The sequence below is a fragment of the Anopheles stephensi genome, chromosome 2, assembly GCF_013141755.1.
Source record: "Anopheles stephensi strain Indian chromosome 2, UCI_ANSTEP_V1.0, whole genome shotgun sequence".
NCBI classification, from domain to species: domain Eukaryota; kingdom Metazoa; phylum Arthropoda; class Insecta; order Diptera; family Culicidae; genus Anopheles; species Anopheles stephensi.
Window position 1 is genome coordinate 37,356,440 of NC_050202.1, and position 23,024 is coordinate 37,379,463.

Here is a 23,024-nt window from a genome sequence, read left to right on the forward strand (position 1 = left end):
TTCGAATGTTCATTTACCCCAAATATCATCGACGCAGTAATGCTTTAAAGGTTCATTTCTTTGTCAATTGTTTTTTCTTTATTTAACAGCTTTTTTTCTCGAAAAAAGCCATTTTTATCTGCCCATTTTCTTAACCGTAACAACAGCGTCACTGTGCACTTATTATCGTACATACACTAATGTGTTGTGAGGTTTTCTACATTCCGTACCACAAACTTCCAGCTATTGTACAAGACAGGGGGGGGGTTGACCTATATATGTACTTTTTCAAATCATTATTGTACCCTATGCTATGCTACTCCAAAAAACAAAAAGGGAAGCAAAAAAAAATTAATGCTGACACGATATGGAGCCTATGCTTTAATGAATAACGTAACAAATAAAATGAGACTAACGCGGTCAATCAGTATCAGTCTAAAGTTATGTTGCAAAATCATTCTTTTCCAGCATTTTTCTCCCGGCTTTTTTGTGTATTTGGCGCAACCACAAATGTTTGTACCGCTTACCTTGCATTCGCCTCCCAATGCTGCCCCCCAAAATAGATCTAACTCAGCCACATTGTCAAATTTAAGGTTCATTTTTTTTATAAAACGTAGCATAATGCTCCTACAGAACCGTTTTAACATCGAGCTTTAACCATCTTCTCTAATTCACTTTGCGCCGTGTTTCCATTCTTTAGGCAGCGCAAACGGCGGCTACCACTCGTACAAATAATTTTATTATTAAACTGATTTCATTTCCTCGTACCAAGCGTAAGCATTCATTAACTTAATGATATCTTTCCCTTTCGTCTCTTTCTCTTGTCTCTCTCCGATTTCCATTGCAATTCATTACCCTCCCTTGCCAGAATCTTCATTCTTATCTCCTTAAACCGTGTCTAGCATACATTTAGGTACTAATTTTATACAAAGTCTGCCAAGCAATACCCTCTCGGTTCTACTAGTTTTGCTTTTGCATCTTCTTCTCACCACAGTATTCAGCAGCGAATGAACCCGCACGTGTTTTGTGTTGTGTTGATCGATCAAGTGTTGTGACAGCTCCGGCTAAGCGTTAGCAATGGGTCATATTTTTTCACAGAACGTTCCGTTTTAACATGCATGCAATTAAAGTAAACTAATTACACCTAACGGAGTATGTTTCGTTTTTGTCTGTACATTGGGGTAAACGTTCTACAGGCGTCAATGTTGAAAGAAAGAGTAAGTTTTTTTTCTGATAACAGTATGAACCACCACACAATTGCAACAATTTGTGCATCCCTACTGCTGGAAGAGACATGAGATTCATAGTAATTCAGTCGCGAAAGCGTTCTCTGACCATCAGCAAACCAAAGAAATTGCCACATATCGACAACACTTCATTCACGCAGGAAGCTGCCAAACGGGATGAGAGAAGAAAGCATCGCACAGCACAGAACTAACGATTAATGTACAGTTGAGGAATTCCTGTTTTCCCTAATCCCATTCACACCTCTGTTCATCTCTCCCTCTCTCTCCCTTTCTCTCTCTATGTTTTACAGTTCATTTCTTTGTTTACCTATTTCATTTTTAAGGTTTCCATTGTGTTCCTGTTCTTCTCAATTAATGTATCCCGGTCTATTGCCCTGCTTAACACTACTACTCACCACCAACTTTAATAGATGACTTCGTAAACAGTAGCCTTTTTGTCTCCCGAGCCCGTAACTATGTATTTGTCATCGGCGGATATATCACAGCTTAGCACCGAGGAAGATTCCTTCGACTGAAATCAAGCAAAACGAATAATTAGAATCGACGACAGTGACTACAAATCTAGTTTCTACACAATGAACAAATATACGCATTCTTACCTGGAAAATTGAGGCTCCGTAAGGCGTTCTCCACGCGTTTAGCAAGTTGTCCTTACCAGTCGAAACGAACCACTTGCCGCAAGCGGCAAATTTCAAACTCAGCACACAGCTTTCGTGCAGATGTAGCTGATACTTGTCGGGCTTGGTAGCGTGCAGCACTTCCACATTCGAGTTTTCCATTCCAACGGCGAGCCATTCACCTAGCAAAGCAATCATGCGCATCAGTTTTAACCGTTCTTCTTCATTTCTGCTTAGATGTAGTTTAACTTACCCGTTGGACAGTATCCGAGAGAGAAGATTTGCGAACTAAAGTCGTGTTGTTGCAGCTGTCGTCCCTCTCGCAGATCCCACGAACGTACGGTGTTGTCCAAACCGCCCGTCCACAGCTTCGAACCATCGGCACTTATATCAATGCAGGAAGCTCCATCCGTGTGCCCTACAAAAGCACAAACAATAACTCTAGTGTGATTCTACTGCCACACGCAACACACGGCTCATGTATTGCCTACCTTGGAATTGTCGTACGAGCGTCTGATTTTGAAGATCCCACACGGCAATGTTACCATCCGAGCAACACGAAAAACACACTTTGGAGTCAGGTGAGATGGCAAGCGCGTAACAGGCTGGCGCATTTGATGTTAATTCCGCCTTTATTCTAGGCGTCGGACTGGCTAGATCCCAGATCGAAAGATTAGAAGCTTCTCCACCGACAATCAGCGTTCGTCCATCGGGCAAGAGTTTCACCGAGCGGATATAGTTGTCTCGTTGCTAGAAACACCAATATACAACACATCTCATTAGATGATCAATTACAAAAACATATAGAAACATTTATCTTACCAAACAATCCAGCTGCGATACGGGACTTTTATTTCCTGGCTGCGAAATGTCCCACGCCTTCACGCATCCTTTGCCACCGGTGTACACATACTTGGTCGGGTTGGAGATCGTTACCGCACACACAACTTCGCCGTGATTCAGGGAGCTAATTTGGCGGGCGTGGCGAGGAATACCAGGACCAACTAGGGCATCCTGGGGAAATGGCACTGGTTGCATTTGTCCTTCAGCATTTACATGAAATGAATAAGCTCTGCATTGAGAAGTTCAAGTGCAGAAAAACGTACATAAAAGTCATTTAGAAAACAAAAGTCACTCCAATTGCTTTACGATGATTTACGGTCGTAAAATTGATTTAAAATACTGACGGTTTTCCACCGGGGATACCAATCGGGCCGAGGGGAGCACGCATCTGCGGGTGGGGATCGAATGCCAGCGGAGCACGGGCGTAGTTGTTCAGCGAATGTGGCAGATTGTTGTGCACACCGGGGCCACCGTAAGCTGCGGCAGCGGCTGCTGCTGCTTGTAAATCGTGTGGAGCGCCTAAAACCAAACATTTGTTTTATAGTAATGAACTTAATGGTTATATCTCTCATTTCATACCATTTAGCGGACCAGCAAGGTACGGTGGATAGCCGGGATTCAATACGGGCGGTTTATTTACCACCTTCGGTACACCGTTACTTGCAACCGAGTTGGTGGGAGTAGCCGGTTTTGCTATAGGCGTGGTAGGTTTATCGTCCATTTTCTTGTTCGAAGGAGTCGATGCGTTGGATGAAGTACCTACAGAGAGACCAAAGTAAAGGCTAAATATGTTACACTGCTTTGCTACACAGAACCACTCATCATCATACCTGATCGAGGTGAATGTGTGCCAATGCGATCTCGATCCTGCACATCTAGTTTCTTTTGCATCATACCATTCTCACGAGGGGACGCTGTGCCTAATGAACATAAAAAATATGATTTTTCACTATTAATTACCTTAAAAAGAAATAATACAACTGCTCATTTACCATTGTGATGTTGATTAGGCATTGGGCTCATTGGATTAATCTCCGATGCGTCATCCACCACCAAATCCTGATCCGACTTTTCACCATCCGACTGCGAAGGACAGAAGGCAATTTTAGTTAATCCTCTTCTTCTTTTCATTACACACACACAGCACACGCTTTCGTAAATGTGCATTGTAATAGTTACACTTACATGTCCCATGTCTTTCTCTTCCTTCTTGACCTTCTTCAGTTCATGTGTTGATTCTGGCGTCCTTGGACGATACTTATCACGGTCCGATGGAGAAATTGAGCTTCGCTACGGGCCGAAAAGCGTAGAATAAAGATTGCCTTTAACAAATTACTCCTTTTGGATGAAAGTAAATTCTCTACTTACGTGTCTGTCATCCAATGGCATTATGTTACTGTTGCTACTTTTCGATTCTTCCGGTCGGTGCAGTTCCTGTTTGTTAAGGATCGCTAGCGGATGTTGGGGAGGTGTGCTGCCGAGAGCTAACGGTCCTCCTAGTGCACCCGGACCAAGACTAGGATGCGGCATACCGACCGGTATCGGTGGAGCACCGTGAGCACCCGGAATTTGTTGAGCATGCATCTGTTGTAGTAACCGGGGCAAATCGGGTCGTTGTTGTTGCTGCAAAAGGTAACCGCAATGACACATTAACTAACAGTTTATTATTAAAATTGCTAGTAGGTAATATTACCCCAATTACGCTATTCAGTTCCGACATTGTGATTTGCTTCGCTCGTTCAACAGCTGTTAATACTTGCTGCTGGTGCTCCTGGGACAGAAACGGCACGATCTGGGTGATTATTGCGTTTAGTCTTTTCGATATTTCTGTCTGTAAAAGATACAATTTCATATATTTCATCAGTTACAGGTATTGTCAAAGGTTTTGGCTCGATTGAAAAGGACGAGAAGATATATTCGATATGGTTGAGCTTAAATAAATGTTGATTGAACGATATTAAATCTCAGCACAGTACTAATTAATACAGGACAAACCATCCTGCAATAGAAGCCTAAAGTACGGCCGAGATTGCATTAATTGAGATTTTAAACAGTAAATCACCAGCAGCGTTGCTTTAAATGGCGTAAAGACGTTCACTGCTTCAATATTATTCGCATGGACTACACACCCCCTCCCCCCCCCCCCCCCACATTGCATAGCTCATTGCACCTTCAAGACAATTCCACCCTAGTTTAAGCTTCTGGCGAACTCTACAGACAAGATCCAACCATAATCTATTTGAAATGTTGTCTCTTGTATACTTAAACTACATAGTGACTGAATCGTCAGACATCAACTGAGCAGTTGAGGCAGCTTCACCAAATTGTTGCTTATTATTGACCAGACTTATTATATCCATGAGGCTCTCCATCATTTGACAAACATCCCTCATTCCATTACATTTCACGTTGTTAAACCTGGGTCTTTCGTAATTCCTTGGAGCTCTTGTTAGCTAATCACAAATTCCAGCTAAGGATGAAGTGTATCCACCACAACGCCCCATGAACAACTAGCCGAAAGCTCCTCAAGATGTGGCAAGCAGTAAATCGAAGACAAAGCCAACTCTAAAACCGCAACTGTCGGGAGCAGTGTTTTTATTGTTTTGTTAACATAGGGGAACTTGTTTTATTACACTGTCAATACAAAAGCTTTGGACTAAACAAGTAATGATTGAAGTCCACTGTTTCGACACAAGAATTGAAGCAATATGGATTGTTTTCACTATAACACTTTATTTGCTGGTGCGACGCGTAACTTATAGATATGGTTAGCAACTGATCTTTTCGATGATTAGGACACAACCTTGGTGTAAGAAGGTTAGAGACAACTCTGATGTATGGTTTGAAGATAACTACTGCCCAATTAAGTTTAAAGAATTTATTGATAGATGGCTTAGAATTAACATGATTTACATATTTTGAGAGACGCAGCTAAAAAGCTTTTCAGCGCTCTTGTCGTGGTGTATGTAAAGAGGCAGTTCTTTTAGTTACTGGCTATTTAGGGTTGCAATCCCTTTTTATACCCTTTTTGGAATAGCGAAATTGTTCAAGGAGCGCAACAGAGACCACGATGCAAAGAAGAGACAGCATGACTAGTTACGCACCCTGACCGATGCGTACACAGCCCAATCCTCGCGAATTGTTTACGATCGGTACGGGTAATCTTTTGTTCTTCCTTGCATCCGGTCTTCCTATATGCATGTGGTCAGGGTAAGGATATTTGCAGATCGGATGTTATGATAGCGGGAGTGGAACCAAGGAAAGCAAAAAGGACGATATGGAACTTTCCAGGCGGTTAGTTGGATTGAGAGTATAAAAGGGGAATGGGAGTGAAAAGAGGAACCTATGCGGTTAAAGAAATACATAAGCCTTAACATCCACTATTGATATTGACAATAAACTAATTCTGCGGTTCACAATACAGCTTTTCTCATTCGTCCTATTGTGTGTTGATGAGTCGTTGTAAAAAACAGCTGGGCAAACTTTTTGATCGCAGAATTTAGACCGTAAAATTTAACTGCCCTACCCACCGTTAATTAATGATCTAGAAGTACATCCATGCAAGACACGTCCCTTACATACAAGGACAAAATTTTTTTTTTCAAATTTGCAATAGCAACAAAAATTCAAACCTGCAACATAGCTGTTTTTCTGTTATTAATTCCACACAGAAGTATCCTATGTTTATATTAACTTCTGCTTCTTCTATGGCACAACAGCCTCACAAGGTCTTCTGTGGGTACCATATTGCTGGCTTGCTTGAATATTGTCCTTGCTCCGTTTCCAATCTATACTGGGTACGGAGAAACGATAATACTGAGCCCCCTCTCCAAAACGACAACCACATATGTGTGGCGACGCATCATATCGAGTTTAAGGTACGCGTGTAAACTTGTTTCAACCGTCCCAGTGCAAGACGATAATCGAACACCATAATGTATATGCTAGTACGTAATCGAAAAGTTAGTAACCGAGGGCGAAGGTACTAATGTAACAAAAACATAACCATAGTTTTAGTATCACTACGCATCAGCAGTGTGTGTGTGTGTACATTCAAGGACTAGAGAGTGCACCGGACGATTTCAAAGAGCTAGATTGAAAATAAAACCGCACACAGCCCTCTGCTAACTTTTACACCAGCGTGATATGTTAAACGACCCAGCTATCCTCTTAATAGAGGCCATAGGGATAGTTCATCCTCACATTGTAAAGATACAAAAGGATTGGAAGAGGAGGAGGAGTTCGAGGTGGGTACCGCTGACTTCATTGCTTGTATTTCCTACATCACATACCTTCCCCACACTCACTCGAAATCCTTCCCAGTACTACTTGCATGCAATCTGTTGTCCTACGAGAGGACAACCTTATACCACAATGCCACAGCGCCCGAGAACAGCACAGCAGCAGCAGCAAACCCTCTCGAAAGCAACCCTTTATCTATTCCCTAGTACCCTTCGAAATATGCATGACCGCACACACCCCACATTCCATGATTTCACGAGATGAAGGTTGATGGTTGATCACTCCTCTTCAAGCACTGTGTTCCACCAGGGCACTGTACTGCTCTTCGGTGCTCCACTGACAACCGTTCTCTAGTGGCTCCTGGGGCACTCGTTTACTCTCTTTCCACTTGTCTATCAAGTGGTTTCGGTATTTTTCATTTTTCCATCCGTATACACAACTTTCACGCATACCACACACTATCCTAACACTCGTTCGCCAGAAGAGATTTTCCTTTCGAGTTTTTCGAGGAACATTACAACCCAACAGCCAACGCCATGCTACACTGTGACGGCATCGCTGTAGTGGTTGTTGCAGGAATTGAAACTGTACGCCGACGGAAGCTGTTATCTAGCCCAGCAGCAGCAGCGTTCACTCCACATTCTCATCTCCCAGAGAATATACACACACGCAACAACTACAGCTGCTACATTTAACTACTCTCCACAGAGAAGCACAGAAGCTTTCGCCATTGCACAATTTCACTCCTTCTCACAGTGAGGGGTTTATAACATTACAGTGGATCGTCTGGTATGCCATTTGCAAAGGAACAGAAATGCCACCCCTATCTCCCCGGAATGGAGTCATTCGATGTTGGTTTCGTTTTTTAGACCATTGTCGATACAACGAAACAAGGACGAAGAACGTGAGCGTCTGCGCGGGACGACGCGGGTTGGCGTCGGCTATGAATGAAAACGAAATAAACCACCAGAAGAAGGGACAGTGGCGGGGCACAAGGGATCGACGACGGGAGCTTGTGGTTTGCGGTACATAGCATAAAATAGTTGGAACCAATAGATTTCCCAACGTGCATATTGAGAGAGCAGATGTGCGGCAGGCGGATGGGCGGGTTAGAGTAACTATGTAGAGCCACCGCAACGTTGCGGTTCGGGTGACCGCATCATATAGGATACAAATATGACCACAGAGGAAAACCACCGTCCCCCGCACGAGACAGAGGAGCAAACGCAACGAGAGAGTCTGGATTGTTGCGGCCGTAGCGCATACACAGAACGCTTTTACCAACCTGCCTCCCTCCACAAACCAGTGCCGGGCGTACATTCATTCCATGCAACTTCCTCCAGCCCGCGCCGCTTGTGTACCATTTATCCAAGGTAAAGTATAACGGATTGCCTCGGAAGTCAGGATAATAGCACCATTTTTGAGGACAGGTTTTGATCCGGGCCCGGGCACAATCACAGAGAGCGACACAGAACGAAAGCCGCACACGAACTTCGAGCTTAGGGTTGGTTTAGATGGGGTGTAGGTGGTTTTGCTTCCTCCCTATCAACGGGGGTCGGAAATTGGAGCACAGGCAAGGAAGGGGTAGAGCGCGCGCATTATAGCATTCGCTTTATTCAGTTATCCAATCAACCCCATGAAGTAGCAGCATTTGATGTACCGCGGTCAATGAATCCAAGAATCTACAGTAAGGCTAAGCTTTCCGCAAGCAGTATTATGCTCTATTCCTTTCTGAATGGACTTATCAAGGGACTTTCATCTTTATATGTTAAGTAATAAGTCTGGAAATCCGAATCCTAAACGTGAATTACCAGCTCTAAATAAACTTCGATTTTCCTTCAAACATCTTATACAGAAGTTTGAAAAGTAATGAGTTGAATAAATAAATTCTTTTCATTCCATTCCAAAAACACCGTGCCCATTCGAAACTGAGACTGAGCCAAACCGCTTCCACCAAAACGTTTCAACATCGATCTTGCTCATACTTATCACTATTTTCGCAATTTCAATTTACCTGTTTGTGCATTTCCACATTGAGACCATATGACATTTCGTAGTACTGAAAGCAAACAAAAGCAAACATCAGAATAAGTTGTTGGTGTCGTTAAGGATTCAACTACTACTACTGATTAATGAATAGTTTAGCATCTTTATACAATAAATTTTGTTACAATTACCAATCTTCCGCATGTTTAATATGCGAATTGACTCATTTCAACCAACCTTAAGGTCTTTATAGAACATTCGTGTTTTAGGTATATAATTTGAGTTACATATTATTAAAAATCTTTAAAGATAAATGTTCCTTAAATCGACACTTAAATCTGAACTCAAAATTTTTAGGCGCAGTTAATGCTAAAGCAAAAATTTTTTTCCAGCTTACCATCACATAATGTCGCTGCATTTCCGTTTTATCCTGAGCCAGTTTCTCACACTCCATTTTGAGACTGAAATTGAAAATAGATTGCATTAGCTGTTACTGTTTTATGTTTGTCTTTCCCGATCAAATCGTTACTTACTTATGATACTGTGCTTGAAGAAAATTGAACTCTTCCTTTATCCTATCACAGTTTTCCGTTATGGTGAATTTGAATGGCTGTGCGGATTGCGGTGGGCCCTGGCAGAAAAAAAGAGATACAAAATTTGAGTTAGATATAAATTTAAAATAACACTTAGTACTTGTGACACGACAAAACCCAAATCATGAAAAATTGCTGAATAGTCAGTACTTTAAATAGGTAGGTCAAATCATCCGCATGGGATTTGAATTAATATCTTATTATTTCAAACAAAAACGAGAATCAGATTATTTCCTAGTTTTACTTTCCGTTGCTTTACCCATGCTTAAAAATATCAATCACCCTAAGATTGCATCTGGTAACAATTTTGCCACGACTTACTTACATCCACACAATTAAGGAATTTGATTCCTCCAGGCTCAAGTCCTCCGCGATTAATAGCAACAGTAGCGCATTTTGGTAAAAAAAAACCTTTCCATGACCCTTTTCGCTCCTGTACTTTTTGCCCTAGTTACGTTACACGCTTTCCAATTTTCACACCAGTCTCACACCACGAACGCCACATGGAAGTAATGTTTTCCCTCGCCCGAACGTCAACAGTCGGCTAAAGTTGTTGTGTCGACTATGCTTCGCTGTGCCCGCGTACTGTGGCACCGCCGCTGCTACAGACCAGACAGGGAATAAGGAACTTTTTCACCCCAATTGAAAACTGCCACCAAAGCGAGCGAGGGAACGAAAACCCTAAGGGAACGACGACACCACCGTAGCGGCGGCTGCTGGTCCCAATTTAAGGGTAAACAAATTTAAACCCATCTTTCAGTCCCCGCCGCTCACCGCCACCATATGTGTGTATTTCGTGCGTTTGCATTCAAACAATGAATTATTTTCCCCTAACCTAGCCGACCCGAGGAGCAGAGCATCGCTGACACTCACCGTTGTGCAGTTTAAATGCTTTGATTGAACCCCTCGGTACATTTCACTGCTAAACAAAACACTCTCCAAGGAAACGCTTCCTTTGGCCATATCATCAGCCAGCAAAGCAACACACAATCAGGACGAAAAATAGCAACGCAGCAATAGGGGACACGCAGACGCGGGAATGAATCATGTTCAGCCGTGAAGTAATTGTTAATTAAGAAGGTTGTGCACGGGACCAGCGCGTCGTCATCGTCCTCACCAACATTTGAACATCGTTGTAAAGGCACGATCATGGTGGATGATTGAGTTACGAAATGATGAAGGACCGTCTGGATTGCAAGAAAATCACGAACCCACCAGACAATAACGCCATACGAAAGATTTTGTTTGTGATTTTACCGATTTTGCATTTCTTATACACAAACCGTAACCAGCAAGAAACAGTTCGTCGTAGCCAACAAAAAATCGAAAATCAAAAATTTAATACAAAAAAACGCATCCATACGCTCTGCTCTGCTTCCCCAGCATTCAATTACACATTTTCCGTTTCCAATACTTCATTATTCCGGACCGAGACGCATCTGCAAAAAAGGCTGAACGTGGGGGACACACACCAATGTTGACGACACTAACCAGACGCTTAGATTAATCCGGAAATTATTATCTGTGAAACGGCACCACCCTCCGTGTGCAAAGCCCCGTTCCGGTATTTAGAACCCACGAAATCGAGTTCCCTCGATCATTTTGACGATACACGCGCGCACACACCCAGGGCGATAACAAAATACCAACCACGCACTCAATAGTAAGCATTAGGGGGAGCATTGTGTGGTCAAATACACACACACACACGCAAAAAATCATCCCCTAAAATCTGTGCGTCCTTTTTTTTTTGTGTATGCTTGCGAGTTTAACAGCATTTTCCTCCCGAAATTAATACGGTCTATTTTCCCTTACTGTATTCAAAATCGATTTATCACCCAGTGGCCTCGCCTCTCGCTTACCCTGCTCGTGTACGCTCGCTCGTGAGAATTTCCCCCTTTTTGTTTTGTTTTTTATGCTTTTCTTTGTTCCCGTTTCTACCCTTGCACACAAATGTCTATCTGTCGAGTTTTTTACCCTACCCATTCGATTCAATGATGCCAAACAACTTTAAGGCAATTATGATATGACACACGGGGACTTGGGAAAAACGTGTGTGTGTGTCGCTCGCTTCGAGTAATAACTTCGTTACACATGCGTCTCGTAGCAGCAACAACTGTTGAAGATCCACATCCGAAAACGGAGGCTAATGACGTTGCATTCATCGCTTCTCCTGCTGCTTAGCTTTAATCGAACACCATGATGTCCAATTCGTTTATTTAGGAGAAAAAAATGTGTAACGTTAATTGGTAAAAATGATACAATGATGAGTCAATTTCATAATTCAGTTTTCTTTAAATATTGTTGTCTCACATTTAGCTCTGACATTTAGCTCGACGAATAACGAAACAAGCATCAGGCTCAGTCAAGGAACACAGTCCCAACACTGGTTGGGAAACTACTACCTTTATGCCAGAATATGAAATTGTGTCTTCCGGTGTATAAATGATATTTATAAATCGTAAGTTTTTTTTCAATAAACGATCATTTTTCTCCCTATGAAAGCAAAGAAATTCTTAAACTTTCGTCAAATATCAAAACATTAAAAGTATTCCCATTTTCTGCTAATAGTATTCCCATGAAAGCAAAGAAATTCTTAAACTTTCGTCAAATATCAAAACATTAAAAGTATTCCTATTTTCAACACTTCAGAACTAATATCTTACGAAATGTCATGACATCACTAATGGAAAACGCAAATTACGTTAACAACAATCATTTTCTATTATTTAAATGTTATTTTAGCCTTTATCGCATTTACACACGGTTTTGATCCATAAAATGTACCTATTTAAGCATCTTTTTCTTTGAGTAAACTACCTCGAAGAGACCAGTGGTGACGATTCTTCATCTGTCCCAAGAATACAACATCTCTCACTGTATGCAATATTCCATTACATGATAGGAAAATAACACAATGATACAACAGTTCCATTGCATGCAGCAACACTCTCTGTTTGTTTGATTTAGTACGTTATTATCAAGTTAAAGTATCAGTGTACGCGTCACGGGTCCTCAAAAGTAGCAACTGGAACAATGTCTACAGCTATAATAATATTTGTTGTGCATAAAAAATGTGCTGGAAAAAAATCATTATCAATTACAAAAACGCACACAAAAAAGTGTTTTCATTTCGAGGAATTCTTTACCTCAATTGTTCCGCTCACAATACACCGCAAGCAAACGAAACAGCACAAACAAAACATTCACAAAGATACACACACGCATATATATGTATACCAGCAGTGCAAACAATTGAGAAAGATAAATACCATTGAGCTTGACAAACAAATCGTAACTCAACTATTGATGACATAAATGCTATGACCCGGTAGTTTTTTAACCTCTCCAAATGAACAGCAAACATGCAAATAATAAAAAATAACGACAAAATCAAGACAGCTAACACATGTTAGGCTTCTTCAAACGTCATATTGCATGAAAAAATCACTGACCTTAGCCATCGATAGACCATCGAAATCATTTTACAAAAAATGACACATAATGCACATGATAGGCAAGCAAACACCTCCTATAAACTACATTCAGTTTTACGATGAACAACTTGGTTCAATTTGTGTGAGTTTGTAAATTAGGAACTCGTGCTAATTATAGTCTTCGTTTTTTTTAATATTCATTTGCCAATAAAAGACCCACGTTGGATTTCAATATACGCTGCTGACGAGATAATATATTGCGCAAGTATTTTGTAGTGAAGCAGGTGATAAAAAGCACTACGTAGTAAATGCACGCTACTTGAGTGTAAATGGTAACTAAAAGCGATGAGGATGAGTACTGCACGCTATCACCCTGTTCCTCTGCCATTATTCCTCCCTAGAGTTAAGTCAAATACTGGTTAAAAGCATTTTAAAACCACATCAAATGCTCCTCAAGTACCCCGTATTACTACTTATGTCTCTTGACCTGCTGCCGCTACAAGAGCATCCAAACTGTTCAGAGCGCTATAATTATACGGAAATTAATATAATGTCTCAATAAGAATTTTTTCACAGTTTAATGTATAATTGGTTGTGAGGAGTGAAAAGAAGGATTTTACTATTCATATAACGGACTTGCGTAAACACGTACGGGAATGTTTCAAATGAATAAAGGAATATTACAACAATGGAATGTTGTGGATCTTTTCAATCATATAATGGAATATTGCAAATATTTAGCAACAATTACGTTCCGGAAGTCCGGATACAATGAAGAAGTCATTTGTAGACTCAAGTTTATCATTAAAGCGTTAAAAAATCACTATGCAATAAATGGAGTAATATGTAATATGTAACACACGCATAGCATGACAACAATGGAAATAAGTCGCGAATCTGCAACAATTTCAAGCAACAACAAAATATAGACAAACGTGGAAAATATCTCCACGTAACATACCGGACAGAGCCGACACACTCTTTTATATGTTTCCCTTCTATAAGCACATTTGTTCCGGCAAATGTAAACAAAAAAAAAACACTTGCTCAAATTCCGCATAGAGTTGGTTGGTTGGTTGGTTGGTTGCGTGACGAAGCTTAAAAATGTAACAGTTGCAAAAACATTGAGCGGAGGGAGCAAATACAAACAACAAACCATCTAAGACCCTTTATACAGGTACTTTTCGCGACGAGCATTTCTACTAAAACGAAGAACTACACATGAAACTCAAGCTGATAGAAACGGTTAGAAACGAATAGTATTTATGATCTTCTTATCTTATATTAATAAAGGAAATCATGTTCTTCAACTGTTTCTAGCAACACTTTGCTTTTTTTTCTTTCCATTTATAGTATTCTTTTCCCTTGATGTGCTCGATGTTGTTTTGGCATAACATTTAAACCTCCCTTTCACTCTCACTTGCTCCACGAAAGGCCGTAGTCGTCTGTCAATCACGACGCTCTGCCCCGTATTGAACATCGTATCTGGTACGACGAGGAAGCGATGAAACATTTGCGTTTTGTTAGCTTAAACGAACGGCAGCATAAACCAACACCACCGACACCAACACACGGCGCGGCCGGCGGTGGTAATAAACACAGGAAGTTGAAACGGAAACGGCGCGTTGGAAAAATCGAAACAATATACCAGCGGAGGTGCGGGTGGCTAGGCTAGAGCGTGCCTGGAGAAAAACAAAACACAACGGCCAAAAACAAACACAAGAAAAGCAAACGGAAGCAAAAGCAAGCAAGCAAGCAAGCAAGCACGGAGGCCTTTCCTCACATCGGATGGGGATGTTTTTTTGGCTAGAGAGAAAGAGAGGGACCCCACACACCGGGTTATACCTCTATATTACCGGCGGTTCCTGTTCGCTTTCTAAATACCCCACTTAGCTTAACGCACCCCGAACATTGCTTCTCAAGCGTAGTGCGCGAATATTGACAATAAAGCAGCCAATAGTCGCCCAAATAAAATAAATTACTCGTCCTGTGTAAGGAATGTCAAACACTCCAAATATACAATGGAACAAACCCTTTAACCCATTAACCATCACTCGTAACAAGTAAATTTAAAAGTCCAAGCATCGTCCGATTAAACGGTTCAATCTAATCCATTTTTCCATCATCGCATCATCACACACAAGAGTTCATCTCCCTCCTTCACACAACACAGTTCATCATTGGATTGGAAGAAAAGAAATAGCTTAACCCACGGCCCGAACCCATGCACATTGTAACACAAATCATACCCGGATGAGGGCACGGGAGAAAAAGAGATTATGTTGGAAGCGAAAGGCCACAGCAAAACCAATATGGCGTAACGACGACGGACGCATTTGCTCGCCGCCGCCTCACGCTAATCGGCACCGTTAATTAAATACAACCACCTGCCCCCGCCCTCACACCATGCTTGCTCGCTTCCCATTCCTTTTTACAACTATTCTTCGCACCCACCTTCGCCGTACCCTTAGACACATAATCGAAAGCCAAAAAAAAAACATTCACATTATTTATCTCCCACCATTATCCCTCCACCCTTATCCTCTCTCCCTTCGTTTTCGTTAGCCCTCTGTAGGTATAGTATGGTACCCTTCTTCAATGGGGGATACACAACCGTATCCGACACAACCAACCGTGAAGCGTCCGTCTCGCGCGCGTACGGTTGCGCACCTCTTCTTCCGTCTGTCTGCGTGGTGTGTTTCTTCTTGCCTGGCCACAACACATCCTACGCTTAGTTCTGCTTCAAAATTTTGACGGTGGTATGGTGTACATAAAAAAAAAAACGGCACAACCAAACCAAACGGCTGGGCCGGTTTTTTTTTCGGGAAGGGAGCAAACAAGAGTGGATGCAGCAATATAGCAGCAGCTTGAAGATCGAATTAGAAGAGGTTAATTACGTTCCGACAAGATGGTGCCCTTAAGAGGAGAGTGTTGTGTACTATTAAGCCCTCTTTTTTTTGGCATTGATTGCTGCACTATCCTTTCCCTTTTCCTATTTTTTATAGCTTACGCCTTATCGCCTATGTGGCAAGTAAAATTGCTGCACACAGTGATGATTCAGGAGAAATTACCTATGCGGGAGTTAGCCATCACAAGCTTTTAATGAGCTCTAAACTAATTCTAACCTTTTGCAAAGCGCTTCCGCATAAGACAATCTCAATGCTCTGGCGGAAGTATTTCGAGGAAGAGGAATCGTTTAAGGGTGTCAATTAGTGAAAGAAAAATTCAATTTCCTTTCGGAACAGTACGGTACGGTACGGCGGCTGCCTCCTTCTTTCTTCAGTAGTCCGTTTAGAGAATCCTTGAATAATTCTTTGACATTTAAATAAATGGTCCTAAACACCTTTTAGTTTTATGTTAGGCGATACGCACAATTTATCCAAACAAAGATTCATACATTTTCCGCAAAATTGTACGATGACACTTGGTTTGGGAGTTGATTTTGCTCCGATCCAAGGTTGCGACCTATATAATGACTCAAATGGATAGCTTCTGAATCACTCGGTGGAATGTTTCAAATAAAAAATGGAATCTTCTTCTTTATTGGCCTAACGACCACTTAACGATCATGGCTGCCATTTCTGACTTACTAGACTTATTGATACCGCGTAGTTGGGTAGCCAGTCCTCACTATGGGGGAATGGCCCAGGTGAGAATTGAACACCGGTCCTGCCGAAAGACCGGCGCCGTTGTCACATCTACCACCGGGCAGCGGAAAAAATAGATTATAAAGAATAAATAATAAGTCAGAGTAAACGCTTTAACCTGCTCATAGACAACAGAATACAAAAAACCTTCAAAATGTCTAAACCCTTTGAATCTAGAATTAGCCGGTTCGAAACAATATTCCCATCATTAGTTCCAATGAGCAAAATTTTCGTTCTGCAGCTATTTAGATACAGCCTCGCACTAATCTCTACCGTGTTTTTGCGTAATTCGATGTCAGGGATGACTTCGTTTTGCTTGTAATGCGAAAAAATACTTGTTCTGGGGGTGTTGTTTGTATTCCAAAACGTCGCATTTTGTCGTGCCGGTTTCACTCACATGAGGGACCTCTGCCTATCCTATCCCATCCAGACCGTTCTCTCGTACGCTGGCAATACTGACTATGCAGCTAAATTGAAAACTCGGAAAATGGTCGATCTTCCCCGGGTGATATTTTCTTTTATTGCCACCGGGACACTTACCGGGTGACGGGCCGCAACCGCTGCCGCGTTGATGCCTGAATTCGGATACATTTCCGGTGGCAGCGTGATCTTGTTTTCGTTGCAAGTATCCTGATTTATGTTAAACTAGAACTTCGTTATCAGAACTGGCACAGGCCTGCGTTAGCTCCACACCGAGACCGTCACATCCAATGTCACACAATGAATTTCACTGTTTAATTCCTCGGCACACTTTCATACACCAAAAATGCAGGACTGGGGATTTCGATGCACTACACTATAAAATTGAAAGTTGGGAAAGAAATACGTGTAAGTATTAAATATAGGAATCAATTTTTGAGGGACAACAACACACAAAACACACGATGTTTGTGACACGCCGGACACAATGAATTTCACAACAGCAGTAGTAGGCCGGTGCTGTTGGGTTTTGAACGACCGCCCTAGTGCATTGTTTGCACAGCGATTATCTTCCTGCTTGTGAAAAATAAATACACCACTATTCAAACACCGGTTTGTCAACGACGGGGATATGCGGTTTTGTGTAGTTTCATTTAGCATAATAAAAATTCCACCCGCAGTAAGTTTGCTCATCTCTCCTCCGTGTCATTACTCTGTGTAACCACACTACACCCAAACAACGCGCACATACACACACACACATACGTACATCCACCTCCGCACTCTCATTCGTAAACCAACTTCGCCGACTAATCGAATTTGTGTCGGATTCCGGCTTTGCCATCCATCTCCCCTACACTTTCTTGCCTTGGAACCATCGCCTCGATCCAAACCCAATGTCGCACCGACAATTTATACGCAAGGAGCAATCGTGCTCGTACACGCCACACACACTCACACGCACTCGCGCACGCACACGGCATAGCCGTACGTAGCCTGATAAAAAGGGAATCAAATTCTGTTGTCGACGATGATGCCAAATTCAATTATCAACCGATTTCACTTTCCACTCGCGTTCATCGTGATAAAAAGGCACTGAGAAAAAGAGCGGGAAATTCGTCGACCTCGAGCAGCGCGCGCGTCCCCTCTTTCATGTGCTCGATCAAGTTTCCGTCGCCTGCATTGCTCTCGCTTTCTCTCGCAGCGCGCTGTGCAGCTCACGACTATTTGCAATTATTGGTGGTGACTGTGTGGTGTGTTGGTGGTTCTTTTCACACGTGCTCGCAGCCACCATTTTCCTCTTCATTTTTTTTTGTTGGACAGCCAACCAACTGCCCATCATGATTACTCATTTACCGGCCGCCCTCTCTGATCGCACGAATAAGTCGCTGCTTCACTATCTTCAAGGCACCATCATCATCATCATCGCACCACGATAAACTAAATTGATGCAGGGCAATTAATTATCGGCGACCCGTAAAAAGGGTCTCTCTACCAGGTCTCGCGCTGCCATCTTTGCCTATTTGACCCAACATTAGTGCGTACTGGGTCTGAAACTTGCACACTCACACACACACACAACGCACTTTGGCTATGACACAAGAAAAAGTAACACACTTTAATTGCTCCCAGAAGGCGCTCGTTTCTAGCTTCCTATTGGAGAAGACATTCAATACACAAATATTCCACTTGGCACACTGACCGACCAACTACCCCCACAATTCACACGATTGCAGCAACTTTAGAACTGCTTCCTTTCTTCTAAACCACAGTTGCTTCTTTACTCCGAATCCGTGTTTGTGTTATTGGAAGAAAAACGGCCAACCGAGCAAAGCCACCGCAGACACCGCCGACGTAATGATGAACAAACACAACTACTCGCTGCGACGATGTTTTGTTGACCCCTTTCAACAGCTTTCAACAAATTTACAAGCGCTAATCGATTAGCACACTGTTGTTGTTTCGTTTAATCCACTCCTTTTTGTACTTCTAGCTCACTGCCATTTGCTGCTGCATCATTTTGCCACATCATTTACAAGACACCACGCATAATTCTTTTCCCCACGACGAACAGAATGTTGGCCACTTCGAATGCACTAAATCCACGCTGCACGTTCACTTCCCAATCCCACAAACCATCTACTTCTTGAAAGGTATCGCGCCGCACACGAGAAATTACACCTTTAACTAACCCATTAAGCCGCCGCCGCACAGATTGCGACAATCAATCGCCCCAACGAGAGAAGCTTCAAAACGCTGCCCGAACGCTTCACAAAACTCACTCTGGTCTCGAACAACGCCTCCTGCCTCGGCAACGGCAAGCATCCAAATAAACGTCTGTATGTGTACACCTTCCGGCTCAAACATCCGTCGGCTGTGTAGTGGTGCGAGCGCGTGTACGTATACGCTTTGTGTACGACACGCCATACAGAAAGCATTTACAGTGGTACATTCGTTTCTTACTTTGGGATTCAAGCGCACTTCATCGTTCGATTTCTGTTGAATTAAACAAAAAACCGGCAATAAATTTTTCATAAAATGTGCCACAACTCTTTTCTTTAGTTCCTCTTTCTACGTGTTGATGCTTAGAAACGAAACATGGTTGTTACGTTGGCTAGGTTTCGATTTCTTCGGCGAATGGCGTTTGACTTCAATCCACTTTTGCACGTTCATTCCACTGCCATACCGTATCCCGAGTGCTAGAACGAACCGATAATATGTACTCGGGATCAATTTTTTATCATTTTGGTTACAAAAAATAACAAAAAATCTACTCGCTTTCAAATAACTGAGGTGAGTAATAAATATATTAAAACAAACATATAACATGGCCTTTAAACTATCTTTAAAAAAATAAAACAAACAAAATTGCCAAAGTTTAGCAAATCGCACACATTCCAATAAATTAATATTTAATTTTGCCCTGCGGCAATTAGTGGGTCTATAAATTTCTTCCTCTCATAAATCAACAATCATAAGCATCGGTCCGTGATTTGAGCACGTACCGAGTGGCAGTATCATGACGTTTGCGGGAAATACGTGATAAACGGGATGAAAAGCTGCTGCCGGAGTTAATAGTTCAGAAAGAACAAAACCGTAAACATGGGGCAGGATGCAGGCGGATCCAGCTGATATAGTAATTAAAATTTTATGGTTGAATCAATGCTCAAGAGCAGCAGCATATCAACCTACGGCGTGGGTAACGATGCACACTGGAGCAGTTTAACATTCATAGGCATAGTCGAATCGGCGCGACGGCCTGCACAATGCAGAACATCAATAAACTTTAACCTTTGTAAATGAGACCTCGCTTACCTTATTTGCTCAAGCAACTAGAGCTGTGTATTTTTATTTCACAACGAAAAAAAAAACGCATTGCTACTGCTGCTATGCGCACCAATGTCCCTCCCTGTACTTTTATCATGCTGCCGTCGTCGTCCAATGGTTGCCACGGGGTTTAAGCACTCGCTAGCAAGTGTTATCCACCAAGTGATCAATTTTCTACATCGTTTTAAAGCCTTTTATCGTGCAAAGCAACAGGAAAACGTCTCCTAAGCCGTAGACAACGGGGTTTGACTTTGGTTTTGAACGTTATCGTCAGATTTTTACCTCTTGATTGCGTAGTTAGAGTATTCGACCGCTTGAGCGGAGAGTGTGAAGAGTTATAAAGTCGTACGTGACTGACCGGAATCAAATGATTGATTACGAATCCATCGCACGTTTCGCCACGATTTACGACCTATAATTCGTGTGAGGCCGCGCGATGGAACTGTTGTGGCCAGCGACTCGTACTTATCAAGTAATCGAATCCACTAATCGAAGGAAAGCGAATGCCTCGGGGTCGTTCATTCTGGTAACACTCTAGTAGCATTCGGTAATACTGTTCAAACACATGAAATGGTGTTAGATCTATGCAATTCACGTGACTTAATAGTAATGATTTTTTACATTCATTCTTTGTACGTATTTTGAAATGAAGCGATGCTTTAATACAGCATTGCGGTATGTCTCTCGTCGTCCAACAATGGACTAATCCAAATCGTCCAATGACGACGTACTGCTTGAAAATATAGATAAGTATAGAAGGATTCTTCTATTTATCTGTTGTGCGCTATAATTTAACTAAATTTGTATTTTAATAGTTTGTCAGATATGACATAGCCTTTGAAGGGACTGAAGGATATGTTCGACAGCAGTCGAAATAAATCTTCTGTATCACTTTTATTATTCGTCCCTGTTTTCGATTTTTTACGAACCATTGATTCCATTGACTTTGACCATTAAAATTTTTCAATAATTGATCTCTATCAAAAGACACTAAGCAGAAACTAAACGGTTTGCCACATACTTAAACTCTGAACCCATAATTAAAAATATGAAATAAAATCCTTCCGAGCATCTTCCGGGGCTCACGTTCTCATTTTGACCGCAGCGTGCGCAGCAGGAACTGTGTTTAACTGTTGTACCCAGGCACAAAAGAAACCGGCCGGCATCGACAATTTGCAAACCACCAGCAATCTTCGTTTCAGCCGTAATAGCAGCTATACCCATGATCCCATGTCCAGGACGACCGACGACGACGCCGGTGAAGGCTCAAATTTTGCTACCCACCAAACTACCAATCAATTGACGCTTTGCACCGCCCGTATTCTCGCTACATGGCGCCATTTCGGTAGGTTTATCTCGATCGGGCCGAAATAGCCTAAAGGCTCTCGCCTTTTTACGATTCATCATCATCATCATTATCATCAACTGCCTTTGCCTCAACTGCTTTGCCGTTTGTTGTTGGCTGTTATGCTTGAAATGAGACGAGCTTCAGTTGTGTTGTTCTTGTTTGCTTGGCTGCTTGAGCATGTATAAATATTTTGCAGATAGCACATTTGCATTTATTTTAATATGGTTTTCTATTTTAAAATCCTTTACACGTCTACATGTTTGGTGCGTTCGAAAACAGCTTTTTGTAATCATGTCCATGTAGGCAGCAAGGAAATGTGGTCGATTGCATACGATAAATTGGAAAAAAAAAAATTGTGCCAAACAGCATACAGATTATCTCTTAAAAGCTCGTGTCGCTCATAAGACACCCCGAATGCCATCTTCACTATCACAGTTGCGTTAATTAATTTCCAATTACCAACCAAACCTGACCACATCGTGAACCTACCCCGGTGGCTTGGTCTGGAAATCCACCGGGAACCCGTGGCCGCACCTGATAGGTGCTGCAACGATGCTGTCTGTCTCCTTCCCTCTCACACCTTCTCAATGCTCCAGTGCTTTATGGCAGAACATTACATAATTAATCAATTACTCGCTTTTCACAGCCAGAGCCTTGCAGCAAGCGAGTGGCGACCGTTTGCCGCACCGCGGTTTTCCATCTCGTTCCTAACCGCTACCCGTGTTTCGTCCGATTAACCCCCCGTTTCTCCCAACAATCCACATGTCGTTTAGTTGCTATTATGGCCAACTACACGTGGTAAATGAGGGGGGCCATAAATATGAGTTTCACACTCCCTCACGGTAAGCCAGTCAAGTTAGCCAGCCACGGTCGGAGGGGTTTGTACGAAAGTCGGCCAGATAAGTTGTGTTTTCGCCGAGTAGTTAACCCGTTTGTAAATTAGTGTTATTTTGCTGTAAAATTGTGCAATTACTATAGTGACATTATTATCTTCCTTAGCCTTTCCGGTCCTCCCGTTCGGTGTCGGGGACCTGTGTCATCACGTGTTTTAAATAAATCATACATTGGTGTCAACATTAGATTTCTTCCTCCGCTCGTTTAGACTCGAAACACACTGCTCGGGAGATCTCGTGGCTAATTTTTAGAACATTATCAATACACTGCACGATTCACTTTCTTCTCGTACACCGATTGTGATATTCATATGATCAGCAATTGCTCTTATGATATTTTTTATGAGAAGCAACGTAATTCAACATCAAAATGGCACACTAAAAAGATGCTAAATGTGTTTATATCGAACAAACTTCTTTGCCGGGGTTTTATCAGGACTTCAAG

General features: G+C 42.1%; 1 protein-coding gene across 7 annotated transcripts; it reads right to left on the reverse strand.

Annotated features, from left to right (window-relative positions):
• Positions 1–665: 665 nt before the first annotated feature.
• On the reverse strand, positions 666–19,379 carry LOC118517680 (protein groucho-like). 7 transcript variants are annotated; one of them, XM_036064086.1, is made up of 17 exons: positions 19,294–19,379; positions 17,132–17,387; positions 9,448–9,545; positions 9,312–9,375; positions 8,943–8,987; positions 4,380–4,517; positions 4,055–4,309; positions 3,872–3,976; positions 3,679–3,769; positions 3,517–3,606; positions 3,266–3,445; positions 3,031–3,205; positions 2,666–2,915; positions 2,335–2,593; positions 2,097–2,261; positions 1,826–2,025; positions 666–1,737 (listed from the first exon to the last, which is right to left on the reverse strand). In XM_036064086.1, exons 2-17 carry the CDS (start codon positions 17,180–17,182, stop codon positions 1,630–1,632), a joined length of 2,274 nt encoding a protein of 757 aa, XP_035919979.1. In that variant the 5' UTR covers positions 17,183–17,387; positions 19,294–19,379; the 3' UTR covers positions 666–1,629. The 7 variants fall into 7 exon arrangements, with proteins under 7 accessions (XP_035919979.1, XP_035919976.1, XP_035919978.1 ...); XM_036064083.1 differs by having other exon boundaries at positions 19,204–19,355; XM_036064085.1 differs by having other exon boundaries at positions 19,193–19,343.
• Positions 19,380–23,024: the final 3,645 nt, after the last annotated feature.